Consider the following 19,572-nt stretch of genomic DNA (forward strand, 5'->3'; position numbering starts at 1 on the left):
GCTGATCAAACTTACAATGTGAAAAACTGAGTAATCTTAGCCAGAAAAAAAGGAGCAAATGACACCTGAACTGTTCTCTCTCTTCTTCATAATTCTCCTCATACCTTAAAAATAAAGGCTCATTAAAAAATGGTCAAAGGTGGACTCACTCATGGTTTAAGAGCCACATTTGCAAAAAAGGTAATATTGCTTTAAATCCCTCCCAGCAGCTTCCCAGCTGACAACAGCTTGGCATCCAAAGACTAGGTAGGAACTTGGCAAACATGCAAGATTTCTACAACAATATTTGCAACGTAAAATGAAACAAACAAATAAAAAATAATATCTCTTTCAAGTACCAGACAGTAAACAGGCCTTACACTCCCACTCCCCTTTCCTTATTAATATTCAACAGTTTAAAATAAAGATGTACCAAAAAAACCACAGGGAATCCAGGGAATTCATTAAGCCCTCAGTATTTCAGTTCACTAGTCTGTGATTTCCAGTCAGCTGAAACTGGAAAGTCATTACTTCAGCTACAGCCCAGGTCAGAGGAAAGACTAATCTCAGACTGACAAAGCTGCCAGATTGCAGGCTCAGGATGAATGCAGGGTGGTTGGGGAATTATAAGGGAGAATAAGTAGAATGCAGTATCTTAATTAAGGAAAAACAAACAACCTGTGCCAACAAACAAGGACATGTACTCGGGCAGCATAAATGAGTGTTACTGAGCAGGAGCCACTCTGTGAAACCTGCACAGAGCAGGCCACAGAAACCACCCAGCCTCCTGTGTTTGCATGTCTAGGTCAGTTTGATATCTGGCTTTGAGAGATGCTCAAGTGTGAATTCCACACGTCCTTCACCCCTGCCAGCCCAAACCCACGGAGAGTGCCCAGCTATTGCCTCCACACAGACCCTGCCAAGGCTGTTCCAGCCAGCACAGCTCGCACCACACAATCCCCCCTGTGCAAAAATCAACATCAACTTTCCTGCACTAAGGACAGGAAATTGTTGCCAGCGAGGGGAACTCCATGGGAAGTGTGCAGAGACAATATCCTGCTTGGTGCATCCCCACAGCTTCTCAAAATGGTCCCAGATTTGCTGCTTTGTCCCCTGCCCATAGCACTGCTCCTCTCTGCCTGCCTGAGAAATCCCCTCCTAACTCAGCTCCCAGCTGCTCCCAGCACTCCCCATCCAGCAGGAACTGCTGCTCCTCCTGCCACTTTGGCTTAATAAAAACACTGGAACCAGACAAGCAGATCTTTGTAGGGTTTTCTTTTTTCTGGGCTTGGGGATTTTTTGTTTGTAGGTAAATTCCAGTGTGGCACAGAGATTATAAACTGCAGCCTGGTATTTGGGAAAAGCTGCCTTTCCCTCAGTGCTGCAGTGGGGAGGGCAGGCAGAGGTTCTTCCCAAACGAAGAGAAATCACAATCAAATAAATGGAACTGTTCAAAACCGTTCTCTTGAGTAGGTGATATTTGTGCAGCTTATGGACATTTTGTCTTCCCTCGTCAGAAAAGCTGGCTTGCTAATTTATGGGCAGAGTGGGAAAAGCAGAGGGATATAGACAGACACAGAATACTTAAAACAGGCCTCAGAATGGAGACAAAGCTCCCCTTTCACCTCCTGCTGCTATTTACCATCTGGGATCCTGAAAAGGGGGTGATGGGTAGTTTTGTGATAGGTTTGGCAAGGGGCAGGACATTTAGGATTTTCTATGTGTAACGAGGTCATGTGTCAGTGCCCTTGCAGCACATGGGAACACTATCCAAAAGAAGGTTCAACAAAGGGGTTGCCCTGGCTGAACTGGAAAGAAATTCTCTTTAACAATATCCTGGCACCAACGCAGGATCTTAATAAGATTAGTAATAATAATATATTTGCAGAAAATGCCTCCAGAATGCAGCTTGGGAAAGCATAGAAAAAAATGAAGGAATGAACACATCCAATTAAAAGTGGGTATTTTATATTATTCTATTTTTAGAAGTGGTATGAAACGTCAAAGCAAAATGAAAATTCTGAATCACAGCATTTATACCTCTCTTTGGAAACCAAATATGTCGGGTCACTCTATGTTTTTTGGTAACTTTTGCTTTCTTGAGCCCCTTACACTGTGCTTAGGAAGCAAGACCCAAATAGGCCAATATGAAATGTGCTGCAAGTCTGTGGAGAGGGACAAGCGCTTTGTATTACAGTATTCTTTGACATTTCCACTAATACTGGGGGTTGGGGTGGTGGAGATAACTCAGGATTTCAGTCTCTGCTTGTAAGAAGTGTAGTGGCTTTATTCTTTCTTTCTGATCACTTTGTTTCACAAAAGCAATTTACAAAGAGCAGTTACATGAAATGAGGATTCCTGTCTTCATAAAGAGAATTATTAATAGGGTGAATTTCCCATCATAGGCTGCGACAGTAAATCTTTAAACAGGATCCTTTAACCCAAGGACCTGAAAGTAACATGAGCAGCCCAGCCTTTTGCCCAGACTGGATGTCTGCTGACTGAAGGGATTCTAACAACGCTCCTACTGCAGACAATTCAATCTGTGCGCTGAATTATTTAAAATCTGTTCTCTACAAGATGCCCAGATGTGAGAATTAGTCACCAGAACTAATGCAGTACTTTCCTACCCATGTGTTTCAAATTCCTGCTTGGTAGAAACCCCATTTTCAAAAGTTCTAAACCCAAGATGTCACTACTACACCACCAACTACACAGAGAAGTTCAAGGCAGTTTGTGCACTGTGGAGGACAAAATCTCACAAGGTACTGATGGGGAATCGAAGAGTGATGTCAATCCTAAAGAAGAGACCCTTTAAAACAATCACTGGATCACACCTGTAAATCTGATGCAGTGCCCTGGATGTGAAAGTGCTGTTCTTGTTCCTCACCAGTCTCTCCATGCATGCACATCAGAGATCCAAAACTGGAGAAATAAAAGGACCATAACTGGTACATTGCCATGAGATACAGATGGACACCTTCAGTCCAAGAAGGGCTCTTCAAGGGATCAGACTTCAGGATGGCTCCATCCCACAGCCTGGGTCAGGCTGCAATCAAACCCTTGGGCTAGAAAGCCACAGCAGCCACCCCTCTAAGGGACCTCTGGTGAAGTCACAGAGTACCAGATGTTGTCCTGAGGGATCCTTCAGGCCATCTCTGCCCTGCTCCTGACACCCAACACCCTCTTCCCTCACTTCCCAAGGTGTCCTCCTGTGGCATATTCAGCTGCAGAAGGAGTAGTGGAGCGCCAGAAGGAGCGTGGGGATCACTGAGCACTCCCAGCCTGGGCCTCCTGGATACTGGGACTGTCCTGGGGCACTCCTGGGACTGCCTCAAACAAACTCCTCCTGTCCTGGGGTCACCAACACAAACCAGCCCTCGGTGTCAAACAGAGCAGGAACAAAGCACGAAGCTCCAGCCACCCATGATTCTAAAGCTTTGATGTAGATATGAGTGGTCAGAGCAGAGCAGGTGATGCCACATCAAAACCATGGCAGTTTCCCACCCTTACACCACAGCCAAGGCCAGCAGCCAGCACCTCCTGACACAAACCACAACGCAGGGACCTGCACATCCCCCAGCTGCTGGTGCCAGCCTCACCTGCCCAGGTATTCCACAGGAGGAGATGTGAAATTAAAACCCACCAGGTCTGGTATCAGCACAAAAATCTCCTATCAATGCTGAGTGACCTGCAGCACTGCAGCCCCCTGACACAGCCACAGCCTGAGCTTCTGCAGAGCTGCAGAAAAGCACCTTGGCCAGGCAGAACATAAAATAAAAGCCACCATTTACTATAATCATGACAAACACATGAGGCTGCTACTGATGTTACTATAATGGTGTCACCTAGCTGCAAAAAAAACCCAACAAATAAATGGTTTTTCACTCCAAAATTCCTGACGATTTTTTCAGTATGTGTTGTTCTGCTCTGAGATAATAACCATAGTTCTGCCGTGTGCCCCCAGTTTTGAGAAGAGCTGCAGAAGAGGGGACACACACACAGAGTGTTAAGGGCACTGGACAATGTTCAGGACTGGAAAATGTTACCAAAAAGATTAAAATAAATAAATAAATATAATCACAGTTTTGATAGTTCTGTGGGAAAAAAAAAACCTTAGCAAATTTGCAACAAAACTGTTAAGTAATTAAGGCAAGACACTTCACACATGAACTTAAACTGCTAATTAAATCCCCCCTGCTTAATTGACTAGATTTGCATATCATTCAGTGAGGAATGGGAATGGCTTGGGCATTACACAAGCACTTCCTTGTACAGGAAGGCAGCTCAGTAACATAAACTAAGTTATAAGACAAAAACAATGCCAGTTTCTGAATGAAATACAAATTTTCAGTAGAGATTTTCAACACAGTTTTGTGAGGAACATTAGACCAGAACTCACTGCAGTTACTACTCCAATAGTAAAATCCAGAACTACAGCAAATGTTTTATATCTGTTCCATTTCCTTACTGTTTAACCCATGATCACTGTCTGCTCACCTATACCAAAAATGAGTTTACATCCCAGACAATCCGTTTCTACTTGGAAAACCCCAATACCTTCACTTCAATAACCAGAGGGGAAAAAAAAAAATCTATGTCTGTCCCTCTCTGCCACTAAACTCAATGTGAATTTAAGGAAGGTTTGAGCAAATTTCCAGACTTTAGCAGCAAAGAAACAGTTTGACTCTTAAGATAAACCAGAGACAAGGAAAATGTGTAATTATCTCCCATTCCCATGATTCCCAAACAACCCAAGGTGTGCAGCATGAACCCAGCCTGGCAGGAGCCCTGCTCCAAGGAGGGCAGATGATGTTTTTTAAAGTGGCTAAAGACTCAGAGTCAGGAACACAACTTCCCCTCATTGCAAAAGCCGTTCTAGGAGTTCCTTTCAATAATCTGCTTTTCAAGTGAGAGTTCTTACACCAGTGTACACATGAGCACCTCAAGAATCAGGGCCATTCTGGCATTCCAGTCTCCAAAAGAAGAGTGTAGATCATAACATCTCACCACATTGTGTGAGAAGTTCGTGTCACATCAGTTGATTGCACATTCCATTCACAGATATTGATAAGAAGAATTTTTAGTTTTTTACCACAGCTTGTATCTTAAAAAAAAAATCAATTCTTTATCTAATTTTTAAAAAGGTTCTGTAAGTCTTTGAAACATTAATATTCTCCCTAACAAAGCCAACAGCTGCTCTGCCAGTCTGTGACATGGATGGTTTTGTTAAAAGGTTTTCATGTGGGGTTTTTTCAGTTCAGTGTGCTTTGCATATGAAACAGGACATTTCCCCACCCTCCACCCCCATTCCCTCCTAATCCAGAAGGGACCTTACTTCCTCCCTCTCAAACAAGCAGCTCATTCAGCAAAAGGGAAATCCCGAGATGCACTCGGGCACAGAGCCTAGAGAAGGAGCTTGGAGAAAAAACCCAAACCAACAAACCTAACAACAAAAACTCCACCACCCGCCCCCCCCCACCAAAAAAAAAAAAAAAAAAAAAAAAAAAAAAAAAAAAAAAAACAGGAAAAAAAAAAAAAGAAACGAAAAAGCTACCAAGTGTGTCCAAACCAGCAGGAAGAGGAGTAACAGAGCTGGTAATTATGAATTTACTTCTGCAAACTTCTCCTTTGGGACATGGCTCTGCCCTGCTGATCTTTACCAAATTTTTCAGGGCTGTAATTCTCTTTTGGCCCTACAGTGACACAGCCCAGAGCTGCAGCTCTCCCCTGCCCCAGCAGGAATCACAGATTGGAGAAGCCTTTACATGACGGCTTAAAATGATTTTGGACCAACTCAACAGTTACTTTGCCATGATAATCTGAGGTAAAACTTGTTTCTGGCTTTAAAACAAAAACAAAAACCAAGCAAAAAACCCCCAGCTTTTCTAAATTAAGAAATTGGTTTGAGCGGGATCTGTGTGTCTCCATATTTCTCTTCCCTGAGACTTTGTGACATCACAATTGTCTGAAGCAGTTAATTCTGATGTCACAGGGGATTAAGATTTTGGCTGAGGGAGCGAAAAAGTTCAAAAGTGAGGAAAATCTAATTAATAAGAGATTTTTTAAAGGAAAAAAACCCTACATACAAAAATTACAGCAATTTCAATGTTAAGGGTTTCACATCTGCCAAGATGGGATCCAGCTGCTCTTTTACAAGCACATGAATGAGCATCCCTCTTAGAAACAAAGGAATATATGGAGTTTTGTGTGACTCTACTGAAATCAAATCATGTTATAATAAGAGAAAACTGCACTAATAAATTAGTCCAGCTAACGAGGGAGAATTTGATAAATTTTTTTAGGAACCTATATTATAAATTTGCATGTGTATTTATAAGAGCAGAATTCCAGTGTTGAAATAGACATCTGAAAAGAAAATCTCCACTGAAATTTTTACTTGTGACATCTCAGCAAAATGTGATCCACAAATTATTGCCAGTGGGGAAAACCTGGCCACATTTGGGAGTGATTTCCACATTTTAATGAATCTTGATCAAGTCCAGTGATCTCAGTGGAGTCAAGCCACGGAGGCTGGAGTGAGGCACTGGGGCAGCCAGGGCTCCATGGCAGGGTCTGGGGCAGGGAAGCTCCAATTTCTTCCCTTTCAGTCCCTGGCAGGGTTTCCCTGACTGATATCACATGGATTATCCTGGCTGCATTCCAGACCAGGAGATCTGAGTAAAGACCCTCAAGGTCTGGAGCACAGGGATTTAGGATATTCTCTTATCTCTCATGGCAGGAGTTAAAGCTCACCATGAGCGCACCATGCACTAAGCGGTGCACTGATGTTACACCAGCTCGGGCTGTTCACAATTCCCAGCAATGATTCCAGGGAAGATGTTCCTGCTGGGAACCTCCACGCTGTCCCCTCTGTGCCACTGCAGCTTCTCCTGGAGCTGCAGGAACTGATGAAGCTTCACAAAATAACCCAAAACAAGGAAAACAAAGAGAACTCTGCGATTCTTTGGTAGCAGTTTCTGCCCCGTGTTTGTGACTCTGTTTGTGATTTAAGAATGGAGAGTCCTCTGGGTCACAGAATTAGAAGCTGCTGTCAGGAAAAACATGACTTAGTTGTGCACCACAGCATGGAAATACAGGTGGAGCAATAATCCCCGGGAGGGAAGGTGGTGGAAACGTGAGCCCACAGCTCCCAGTCCAGCTCCTCCCGCTGTCCCAGTGCCCCTGAGGAGTAACTGGGACAGATGTGGAACATTCTCCATCCCCAAACTGCTCAACCCCAACTAAAGCCGTGACGATCTCTACAAATGCAAATGGCCCAAATGCCAAGACTAACATTTCTAAAACCTAATTCAACTCTTTCATTTCTTAGCTGCAGGCCCTTTGCTGCCACTCCTTTTTTCCACCCAAACAAAAGACTAAAGGGATGACTCAAAGCAACTTGAATTTCAAGCTAAAGCCACAAAGCACTGAATGCCTCATCTTCAACATTAAACAGGTGTGCAGATGATATTCTTTCAAGCCTCATCACAGCTAGGTTAATTGCTCAAAAACTGCAAAAAGATCAAATTTACTTAAAAGACACACGAAAAAGTTAATGCTACAAATAATGAAGCAAGTCATACAAACAAATACAAGTAAATAGTAGTTAAGGCACTGCCAACTCCCTCTCCCACCTTCTCCCCTCAAAATTACTGATTTACTTTTATTTTGTACCAAAATTACTGATTTATTTTGTAGACATAATTTTATATTATAAAAGTGCAAAACTATATAATAATAAAAATGTAATTTAATTTTTACCTTCAGAACTCAGTAGTCTTCAACACAAGACCTTTGCTCTAGAATCAACAGGGCAAAAGAATTATCAATGTAACCATTATAAAATAAGATTTTCACAGAAATGTTTTCAGAAATTAAGGATTTAGAAAAGGAGCACCTAATTTGCAGGCTGTGAGGGCCAAGACCTTTGAGTAGTAGTTGTGCATATTCACTGATAGTAAAATAGAGCACTTCACTTCTATCACTGAAAATGGCCCAAAGGTTATTTGGCTCCACTGGTTTCACAGGAACTACACTATTGTGGCAAAAAAAAAGGGCAAAAAGCCAAATAAAACTAAATATTTGGCTATATAAGTGCAAGGACTCATTGCATGGCACGTTTCTTATTAGTGACTAAAATGGGAGCAAAGAAATATCAATGATGGACCTGATGCTGCAGTCTGTGCTGCTCTGAGCCTGATTTACTTCTTCCAGCAGCTCTGCACCACTCTAAACACAGATATTTCAAATAAGTATTTCTAAATTATACCAGCATGGGTGAGATAATTCACTGAATAAACTGGAACTGCCAGTGGGGAGTTAAGAATGGCAATTTTTTTTTTTTTTTTTTAATGACACTGTTATCTTTCAACTCAGATAAGTTTTCCAACTGTGGAATGATGATGCTTCAGAAAAGCCTGTTTAACATATAATTCTTAATAAAGAAAGTATAAATCTGAAATTCGTTACATCAGTTAAGTTTACTGAAATCACACCATATTTTAGCCTTAATATTGTTCATTTTCTGCCTTTTTTAATACCACTACTCTGTATGAAAGCTATAAAACTTATTTTCCTGCTATGAACAGGTAAACCTGAACAATCTTGAAGATTTTGTAGGGCGAATAAACATGGAACCTAGAAAAATTTAATACTTAATTTCTTAATTATTTAAAGTAATTCACTGCTTCTAATTGGTACTACTGCAACCTCTGTCTGGGTAAGCAGCAGGATGCCTGTGCAACTTGTATTTTTTATTACTCAGCAGAATTAATTTTGTGAGCTCAATCCTGCAAACAGCACCACGAGTGCAGCACTCCAGTATTCCACAGGCAGGGAAAGTGACTCTCAAAGCCACTGGAACTGCAGAAACAGCTCTCCAGACCTGTGCACCCTCTGAAATGGGTACAGGTCATACACAGAGCCTCACACAGAAATTCACACTCAAACAAGAAGTTGTTTCGCCCTCTTCAAGTTCAATAAACACTCTTGAGTGCAGTGCTTTCTTCTCCTGGGACACAGACCTTGATTTTGCTCAAGGGCAGCAGGAAATCCCTTACTAAACCAAAGCATACCAAGAGCAGCATTACAGAGGTATTTCAGACTTTTTAATGGTAATAAAGGACAGACTTCTTACACAGCACTCAAGTGTCTGCGGACAGGGTGGTGATCAGTGGCCAGGCTCAAGGATCTCAGAGGTCTTTTCCAGCATCAATGATTGTATGATTCTGTGAAAACCAGCAAGTGAAAGAAAACACTACAGGAGATACGCATCAACTGTGCTGCAGAGCCCAAAACATCCCACAGGATTGCCTGGCTGATCTACCTGGACAAAAACCAGCACCTGTAACACAGGTAATGTGAGAAGTAAAGGGGGTAGAGGACTCCATAAAAAATGCAGGATATGACAGTGAAAAGATATGAAATGGTTTTTCTTCCAACCCCAACAGATGTTGTTCAATTAAGGATGCAAATAAATCACCCTCTGCATTGCAAGTCAGAAAACACACACATAAAAGCTTTCTAAATACATTTCAGTTTAAACTTGCATAATTCTCCCAGTGGAGAAATCATCTTCAACTTATGTAATCCTTAGAAAGAGACATTATTACATACAATTCTGTGCCACTAAGAAACAAGGAAGACATATCTAGAAAAGAGGTGCACCCACACACGATTAATTATATGGGTGTGGAGGGAACAGAGGGGAAGAGCTGGAACAGAGATGCAGAGCCCCGAGTCTGGTGTTTCCACAGAGACTGAGCTGTGAGCGAGCTCCAGGGGCTGCTCCCCTTTCGCCAGCCAGAACTGTCTGTTATACTTAACCCAGACTTCCGAACACTTGATATCCTGTCTGCTATTTCAATGCCCTTACTCAATGCTTCAGACAGACATTACACAAACTGGCTGGTGAACAGGGTTGAGAAACCAAGAAGCCATCCAAGCCAGTGACCTTATTCTACAAAACTATACCACTGAGTGAACAGCAGGCGAGGAACAAAGCACAGGGTACCACAGCTCCTGAATCCATCACTGGAATCTTCTCCAGGAAAAGACAAGCACCAGGCTCTACCTTACCTTGTTGATAATGCTGCTGTCTTTTAATCCTTAAAGCCTGAGCAGTCCTTGTGCTTCCAGGCACACTGATTCTCATACCAAAACAGAAACAGCTTCCATTTTTTTTAAGAAAAAACTACAGAAAACCAAACATAAAACTCCCATTTTCTACAAAGCATGTGCAAAGGTAACTGTACATAAATCAATAAACAACAAAGCCAGAACCCAGGTTATTGATTAGCTCCTTTGCTGTTTACCTCCAGCATACAGAATGATGCTGCAATTTTTACATACACACAGAATCTCCAGCCTCACGTACGTTTTCCCTGACTCTTTAAACAGGTCTGTTAGAACAAGACTGAGTTAGGATGGACCTGCCTTACTTCCCAGAACATATGTCTGTGCAGCTTATCAGGTTGTGTTAATATGCATCCACTGCTTAGAGAAGCCTAATTTTAAGTGATAGCAACCAAACCATAGATGGAGGTGACAATAAGAGCTCCACGCATGGGAATTCCCATTGGCTCCCAGAAGAGCTCTGTCCATCACACACTGACAGGATCAGAGCTCAAATTAGTATCAGTGTTTTCGTCACCTCATCCAACCAAAAGTCAAAGGAAAATCGTTATCTCAGTGCAGAGGGGCCAGTCGCTATCAGCCAGCAGGATTCCCCAATGCCAAGGAAAGCTGCACACTCAATCATCTGCTCCTCATTTAACTCTGAGGCCAAGCTTATGGTCCTTGAATTTGCATCAGCAGAAAAGGCTAGTCCTTATCCTAACCTTAGATATACTTCTTCATTAGTAAAAATTAAAAACTGACAAATCCTAAATACAGGAAGAGAAGATCTCTGTGGTAGATCTCTACCACAACCTTAAAACCAAATCTTGCGTGTAGTGACCAGCAGACAAGACCCTTTCAGTCTGAAGCCAGTTCCCAGTTGCCCCATTCAGGGAGATCCACCAGGATCAGAGCACCAAATGTCTACTAAACCAAATCCTCATTAATGAGCAGAATGAAAATACTGCAGTAGCAGAACTACAGGGTCTCAGGGTCAGCACAGTCAATATCAGCTAAGGCCATAAACTTAGTGAAGCCACTCTGCCTCAGCACTGGGACATTCTGGTTCAGATCTGCCCCTGGTGTCTGCCAGCCAACACACAGGAAGGAGTCTGATACACGAGTCTGCTGTGGTTTGTGGGTGAACTGGTTCCAATTACTATGGGCTGATCGCTTGAGTGGGAGCTGTCGAACCGGCCCCAAAGCTTCGGATTAACCCGCTGTGTTCCAGAAGATCCAGAGCAGGTGATTTCAGTGATGATCTGAGTCTGAACCTCTATGCTGACAATGAAATTTAAGGCATACAAGACTGCACAAGGTGTAAAGGGAAAGGAAGGGACCAGAGCACATTGTTTCAGAGCGAACTTGCTTCTCTGAAATTATTTTCCAAGAATGTACACTGCCTGTATTAGAGACAGAGCAGAATAGCATTAAAAAATTGGTGCTGAATTATTAATTCACAATACACATTACCCAAACACACAAAACATATGCAAAGTAGATATTATCTAAGAAAATGTATCATTAACACACATGCTCTAATTGACAGATTTCAAACAAAAACACGCTATATTCATAGTTTTTAAAGTAATGCTTCCTGTATGTGAAGATCAATTTGAATTAAGTGCTCTACAGCCACTCAGCTAAAATAGATCAGTCTAGTAATTGACAGCATTCTATCAATAGATTCTCAAAAATGCAGTATAAGTCATTTTTGTCTAATTTTTTTTCCGAGATCCCCCTACTGGTTTTGGTGTAACTCTTTCATGACAGTTCCCTCTTAAATAAGAATTACAGAGTCGAGTCCGAAGCGTGCCTTAAAATAAAACCAGAACAACTAAACCAAGCCAAATATTAAAAAAAATAAATCTGTGTCATAATATTGCTCTCATGGAGACACAGCTCCTCGTGAGATGGCAAAGCAGTCCGGCCAGCTGAGCCAGCAATGTGAGTTCAATCACCAGCGATCCCCAGTAAGCACCAGCCCACTCCTTACTGCACTGGGGACATTCAAACCCTTCGCTTAAATTACTCTGCCAGTAGATGAACGTAAGGTGAGTTATTTGTAAGACCGGACACTGCATCTCTACTGTAGACACCCAGAGGCCGTGGCTGTGGTCCTGGAGCCCCCCTGCTCTGGCAGTGCTGCTGCTGGGGGTGCAGATAAGGAACGAGAGGCTCCAGCCCTGCGCTGCTGCGCTGCCCGGACACGCTCGGAGCAGCCTGGCGCAGACGCCTCCAGATGCTTTTACAACACCGATGCAAAGGCGCCTCTCAGCAAGTGCAAACACACCCTCCCGGGTCAGCCAGCCCCAGCCAGCGATAACTGTGGGCTCGCAGCCTGCCAGGGACCAGGTGTCAGGCTCCCAGCACATCCAAAAAATAAGTGGTGTTTACACGCATCTTCAAAGCGTGCTACTGTTTGGGCAGAGCACACGCCCAAGCCCGAAACCACAGAAATGGAGAGGCAAGCAAGACAGCCCAGACAATGGAGGGAGAGGCAGAGGTTTAAATATTTTGGGCAGCGATTTTCAAAAGCAGAAATTGCATATAATTCTCACCCTAATTCAACAGAACTGACTTGAGGAACTTAGGAACTCTTCTGGAGCAAGAGAGAGCCATAGTTGACTCAACATCATGAGATCATTGGCAGCAAACTCTTTCTCCAACACACATGCACGTACCTGCTACTTTGTTCTCATCTACAACATCTGTAAAACTGTTTGTACGCCTGGGAAAAATTGCTGATGTTTGCTTAAACACTGTCCTCTCCCTGGGTACACAGAATTTCCTTCAAGCTGGTGTCACTTTCGAAGTTCAACTTTAAAGCTGTAAAAGGCTTCTGAATTAAACTACTGCCCCAAGATGTCAATGTTTGTGTTTTTAGGGACTTCTAAGTTTTTACTGGAGAATCTCTAAAACAGTTCTTGAATATCAGGTAGAAGACATGACTTCAACATGCCACGGGAAAACAACTGAACCCTTAGCTCTTGGGCAAAAAAAAATTGCAACAATATTTTTTATGCCAGTTTCTACCAAGAGGAATAGATTCATCCTGCCATCTGAACATCACTGCCAGGGAATAAACTCAGAACCTCTCTGCTACACCCACCACAGAATACACCTATTAACAAATAAAGGTTACTACTGCCAGAAGGCAGAACTTTAGGATAAGATACAAATTCCAGCTCTACTCCTGCAGCCTTTCAGGTGGCCATAAAGCACAGCACAGCACACTGGGCAGCACCTAAAAGCCCACATCCTCCCTCCATCCACACCAGCGCCGTGCTGCTCCGCTCACAGCAATTTGGGTTCTTTGATTCCGCTGCACACTTGACCTGGCTAAACCTTCCTCCAGCTGAGCGAGCTGCATGTTGTGGCAGCGCTGGGTTGGGAGGCATTGTGAAATAAAGTGGGAGGCCTCATGTGCTCATTTATGTGTCAGTACCCAGAATGCTGCTTCTGGCTTCCAGCTACTTCATAGAAGTGCTGCTGGGACTTGAACCGTGGGAACACGGCAGCGCTGGGTGTGTGGGTGTGCTCACACGCGTGCAAGGACAGCTCTGCCTCTGCTGGGTCCTGCTCACAGCCAGCTCTGCTCAGGGTACTCGTCTGGCACACAGGTGGGGAATCTCAAAATGCCGTCAAATATTGCTCCGTTCAGTATTGGAGAAAAAGGGTTCGAAATAGACACATGAACCCACCCTCCGCTTCTGGAAATAGCAACTAACAAAGCCTTCAGGGCTGTGTCTGAACTAATTCTGTGTGAGTGGAGCATCCTGATGTGAGGCAAGCAGGGAGTGGAGAGCAGTGCCACAGACACACATCGGTCCCACAGGAGAGCACACACCAGCCACCAGGAGCTGAGCCCAAGAAAAAGCTTTGGCACTGATGGTGGATTTCTAGGACCCTGTTTTGCAATGCTGCCAGGTTATTCACATTTTTAATTTCTAGAAATACCCCAGAATGTAATGGCTGTGCTCCACACCAGTAATGGTGGATGAGATGAGATGAGATGAGATGAGACAGGTAAAGAAACAAGACGCCCACACAAGTAAAAGCTGTGTTGGTGCAGAGAGAAAGCAAAGCACAACAAACCCTGAATGGGAAGGTGGAACACCCAATGAAGGACACAAAACAAGTAAAATGGAGAAGTTATACGTTCAAGAAAAAAGGAGTTTTTGGAAGTGGCAGCAAGGTGAAAGACCTTATGGGAGGTCAGTTACTTATCCAAGCATGAATAAGGAGTATATAAAAACCAAAATTTTAGAAGAGGGAAAGGAATATGACTGAGGCCTTTATGGTCCCTGCTCAAGTGGGGGGCTCCAGTTGTCACAACTCCCTCCAGCTTTTGGTTAAGACCCTTTGCTGACTTTACAAAGGGTTCTTCTGCAAGTGGCAAGACCAGGTAACAGGAAGCTCGTTCAACCAACACGGCTGACAGAGAGATTTCTGCACCTAAACATCCATCTCCTGGTACAGAAGGATGGATATGCACTACAGATACTTGATGTACAGAGAAATATGCACTGGGAATGAAATATCTATGAAAAGCTACGCCTTGTAGCAAAGCTTTAAAACCACGCCAAGGAAAAAAAAGGGAAAGGGGGGGAAAAAAGGAGGAAAAAAAGGCAGTTCTTCCACTACGCTGAATCTGCACCAGGGGCTTGTGCCAACCCAGCTCCTCCATTTAAGTCAGACCCTTAAAAGGCAGAGCTGTGCTGGCAGAATCTCCAGACCTCATCACAGAAACCTCATGGAGACACATGAAAAGGTCAAAACACTCACTGCTGCTTAAACAGCCATAAAATTGGTCATATGCATCCCATGCTACCAACATACTACCAGAGCCCCAGGGAAAACACAACACACAAAGCAATGTATCTGCACACACAGAGAAATAAATAAATTGAGAGACTGAAGAAAAGGCCACTCCTGAAAGCAGAAAGCCCAATATCTGACACAGCAGCTTACAGCACATCACGCACAAAAACACCTCTGCATGAAACAGAACAAAGCAAAGCTGAGATCTACATCAAAAAGGAAGCCCACCACAAAGACACATGTGCTTCACCCTTTCATCCCCAAGACAGCCAGAGAGCCACACACACACACAAAACCCATACAGGATTTAACACACATGGAATGGGACCATCCTGTCATTTCTTCACTAGGCACCCAACTTTACTCCAATGTTACTTGCCCCTGGCCACAGCCTACCAGTCTTACAGTCCGATTAAATCTCTCCATAATTATCCACACACACTGCTACAACATAAATGGCCTTAGCATATGATATCCGTTGGCTAAGCCAAATAGAAAAAGACTTGAGGAAAAGGAAGGATAAGTGTACAAAACTCTGCCAGCACCGTCAGGGTCTCCTCAGGACTGCACAGTTTTAACAGAAGAGTCTTGAAAGCCTTGAGACTTAATATTAGATAAAACATTGTTTTCCCTGCCCCATCATCTGAGCACACACCACTTTATTCTTTCCCACCTCATTCCTTGCTGCCTTCCAGATGAATTTATGCAGCAGACTTAGAATTTCATCATGATGGATTTCTGGCAAAGTTTTCCAAAAAATAGATGGCCACCACTTCCTCACACAATTTTTGGCATTCACTATTAGATCTCTTCAATTCACTCTGTGAGAAGTGCTGCACTCCAGGCAGATTTTGGACGGTGAGGGAAGAGTGCTTCTCATGTTCTGAATTAGGACCTATGAAAGGGTCCCCAAAAATCCTGAGGCACAGCCAAGGTTTAGTAACCTTTTCTTGCTCTCCTTCTGCAGCCTCGCCTGGGGTGGAGGATAAATGATGCAGTTGGAGAGAACACTGAGAAAGCCTTGCAAGAAAAAGAAAGCACTTCTCTATGAACACTCATTTTAATTAGACTCTGGAAATGACCAAGCCAGGGGAACAGGACCTATGTACAACAAAAATGTGGAGATTTCTTCATTTTACTTCCCAAATGAAACATGCCCTAGAAAATTCCTTTCCCAGCATGAAAAATGTCTCCTGTTTGAAAGCCATATTCTCCTCTCACATCCATGTAGATCTATCCCACCATTCCATCTGAGCACATGACTGACGGGGAATAGACAAGCCATTAAAAACACATCCACCTCCAACCACGGGGATAATGTGCCTCATTACAGCCCAGCTTTGTCACAGCGTCCTGACACTCCGGGGAGGAAAAGGAGGGGTGAGGACAAGGATTGAGCCAGGGGCCAGGAGAGAAACTGGAACTGCAAGAGTGAGACCCTGCTCCCTAATCCAGAAGTGTGGCAGCCCGGTCAAATGGGCTCACTGGGCCTCCTAGTCTGGTTGTGGAATTACTGTACTGTTGGCACAGCATTTTTTTTTCTTTAATCTGGGTTCTGCCTATGTATTTTTGTTGGTTTTTTTTATAAACAAAAGCTCTACCTTAGTCTGAGTGTGCCTGCCGCTTTAAACAGGTATTTGGTAAGTTAATACAGAGTTTTCACAGTAGGCTTTAAACATCGCTTCTCTTTTCCAGGCTTGTGTATTGCCCCTCCACTCCAGACACAAAACCCCAGAGTCTGGAAATCTCTGACAGTGAGGCAGAGCCCAGCCACCAAACCTGCAGGGCAGAACTCGGGAGGCAGGAGTTTGCTTTCCCCTTGCACCGGGGGGAAGGAGCGGGAAGCAGAATTGCTCATCCCCAGCCAGTTGCACCATCCCAGGAGCCAGACAGACAGATATACAGACATACAGACAAACAGACATCCCGGTGTCTGCGACTCCCCAAGGCCTTGTGGCACTGCTGCCCATGGAGCAGGACCGCTGCCAGATGCCAAGGCAGCCTCCCACCCACACACCAAGGATTCTGGGATCTAAAGGCAGCTCAGACTGAAAGAAAAACAAGTGGCACCTAAAAAAATGTGCTTTAGCTGTCTGGCTCAGCACAGCACGGCATGGAATACCTTAAGGAGCTGCTGCAGCTGGCCCTAGACAGAGTCATTTGCTGGATGTATACATAATCCAATATACAAAAGTCTGTCTGCTGGGGAAATTTAGGCTCCACAGGGATACTCTAAAAGCAGGGACTTCTCCATTCGCGTTCCGAACACTTCATCTATAAACCAATAACCTGCACTACCGGCACAAATTTTTTTTCACAACAGGCACACTTTATTTCCATAAAAGCATTTAGAGCATTCAGCCCGCACCTCCATCCCTGGCGACACTCAGTCGACCAAAAAAGTGCGTGGACTTGTGTCTGGAGCCATCAGTACCTGCTCCTTTTTTCTTGCTTCTTTCTTGCCTTGACCCCTGAGTGAAGAAGCCCTTGAAGCCCCGAAATCACGCACTGCCAGATAAAGTCTGAGGCAGTGTGATGAGCTTAAAGCTCAAGATCAAGGTCCACAAATAGTAAAATATACAAATACACATACGTAATTTAAACAAACTCCAACCACCGTGGTCAGAACACAACCAGAGAAATAAAGGTGCCATCTCGAGCACTGCTCCTCCACAGTGACACACACGCGGGTAGAATAGAAAACACGAGTAAAATTGCTAAATGACTCCGAGGAAAAGCAGCTGGTAACAATTTGGGTATATCGATGAACGTTACCGAAATTCCCCCCGCCCCCTTTAAAATTACAGGCATCACTTACCCGGGGGGCTTTCCTCTTGTATTTGTTGTTATAGTCAAATTTTTCTTTCATTTCGTCTAAGAGCTGGCCCAGTCTAGCTTTCTCCTCTTTCCCAGCATAATCCTGGCTGAGGAGGATATAGGATCTCCAGTTTGCAGAGTCAAAGCCCCAGTGGCAAGTCCTGTTTTCCAACGATTTGTGAGAGTGGACCACAAATTTGTGAGGTGGGTACATGAGCCTGCAGTCCAAGCACTGGATGCAGGCTGCGCTGGGGTTACTGTAAAGCTCTGGCACCAGGAGTCCCTTACACTTCCCAAAGCACTCATGGTACACCTTGAAGCTCTTCTCCGTAAGCTCCAGCTCAATTGTGCTAGAGAATTCCTTCTTGCAGTGGGGAGGATAGGTGCCACCATAAAGCAAGGCGTTACAAAGCCTCTCAGCATCAGTTTTCGTGATGAGCCCGCAGGAAGGAGCGGAGAAGGGGAGGATGCCCATGACTTTGAGGATTTCCAGCTGGTCAGCAGTGCATCTGGAGCAGTAAATATGTAGCTCATCACACACCGAATTAATCTGCTGCAGGGAGAAGTCCCTGAGCACCGAGTTCAGGATCTGGGGCAAGCAAAGCCGCTTCTCTCCGCCCACCACAAAGCAGGAGATGGTTTCCCCTTCCAGGATGGTCTCGCACCTCTCCGTGGATCTGTCCGAGGGCATGAAGAAGGGACCAGGCATGACCGGAGGAGGCTGGATCGGGGGCAGATGCAGTACAGGTTCCGCTGGGTCTTTGCCATTGTCTTTCTTGTACATCTCCTGTGCCCATCGCGCTGAGAAAGCAGCAGGGCCACCCAGGGAGCTCATAGAGCTCAGATGAAACTGTTCCAAGGTCTTCTGCAGTCCTGGATGAGGCTGGAAGCTGCTTCTACTTACAGTCTCCATTTTTTAGTTTCTATTCCCAAAACAAACAGCAAAAATCCCCAGTTATCTTCCACCCTGATGCAAATCCACCTAAGGGATTTTTTTTTAAGGAAAAAATATGAACAAAATAAAACAACCCACCCTTGTGTTTTTCCTCCTTCTCACTCAGCAATCCACTAACGGAGAGGAAATAAATCCTTTTGTATGCGTGTCTCTATCTTCTTTCTTTTCTCTTGGTTCGCGTTACAATTTCAAACCCTCCAAGTCTCCAAGCTGCCCCGATGGAGCACAGAATCACGGCGAAAAGAGGTCTTCATCCGAGCACTCACCCCCTCAGCCAACCCCCAGGCAAACCAATCCCTCCTCCCACACCTCCAACACACACTCACTCACACACACACACACGCACACACACGCACACACACACACACTCACACACACGCACACACACACACACACCACCCACAGAAACACAAAAAGTCTGTGCCACGCTCCGAGCACCCGGGGCTCAAATATGTTCTGGCGGCTGCTGCTTCTCTGCAGTGATCCCCCTTCTGTCCATATCCACCAAGGGAAGGCGCGGGGGAGGAAAGTAAAAAGCAAGAGGAGGCAGAACGCTCGGTCTGTGGAAGGAACAACGCAGGAGAAAAGGCCCAAATCTCCGGCACTGCCAAGGCGGCGCGGGGGCTCCGCACCGGCGAAGAGCAGCTCCGCTGCCCCTCGTGATCCCTCTGCTCGGCCTGGGAGGGCTCCTCGGCTCTCGGTTCGCCTTCCTTCCCCTACTTCTGCCGGTGCTCTCGTTGTGCCGTGGGGAGCCGCGGTGAGAGCGCGCACATCCTCCCAGCTCCTCTTTCCAGCAGTGACTGAGAGTGCCTGAGAGCTGAGCTAATGCAGGCGGGCTCAGCCTCCCGCCCTCCGCCTCCCCCCCTCTGTTTGTTGGT

General features: G+C 44.7%; 1 protein-coding gene across 2 annotated transcripts in view; it reads right to left on the reverse strand.

Moving 5' to 3' along the window:
- The window catches only part of SKI (SKI proto-oncogene), a 94,347-nt gene extending 75,695 nt beyond the window's left edge, over positions 1-18,652 (reverse strand). The window contains exons 1-2 of one of the 2 annotated variants that reach the window (XM_062507760.1): positions 17,741-18,652; positions 17,169-17,170 (exon numbers count right to left, since the gene is read on the reverse strand). In XM_062507760.1, coding sequence (XP_062363744.1) covers positions 17,169-17,170; positions 17,741-18,652 — 914 coding nt within the window. The remainder of the gene's footprint in view (positions 1-17,168; positions 17,171-17,740) is intronic. The other variant, XM_062507761.1, reaches the window with a different exon arrangement.
- Positions 18,653-19,572: the final 920 nt, after the last annotated feature.

Source organism: Cinclus cinclus, chromosome 23 (genome assembly GCF_963662255.1).
Source record: "Cinclus cinclus chromosome 23, bCinCin1.1, whole genome shotgun sequence".
In the NCBI taxonomy this organism is placed as follows: Eukaryota; Metazoa; Chordata; class Aves; order Passeriformes; family Cinclidae; genus Cinclus; species Cinclus cinclus.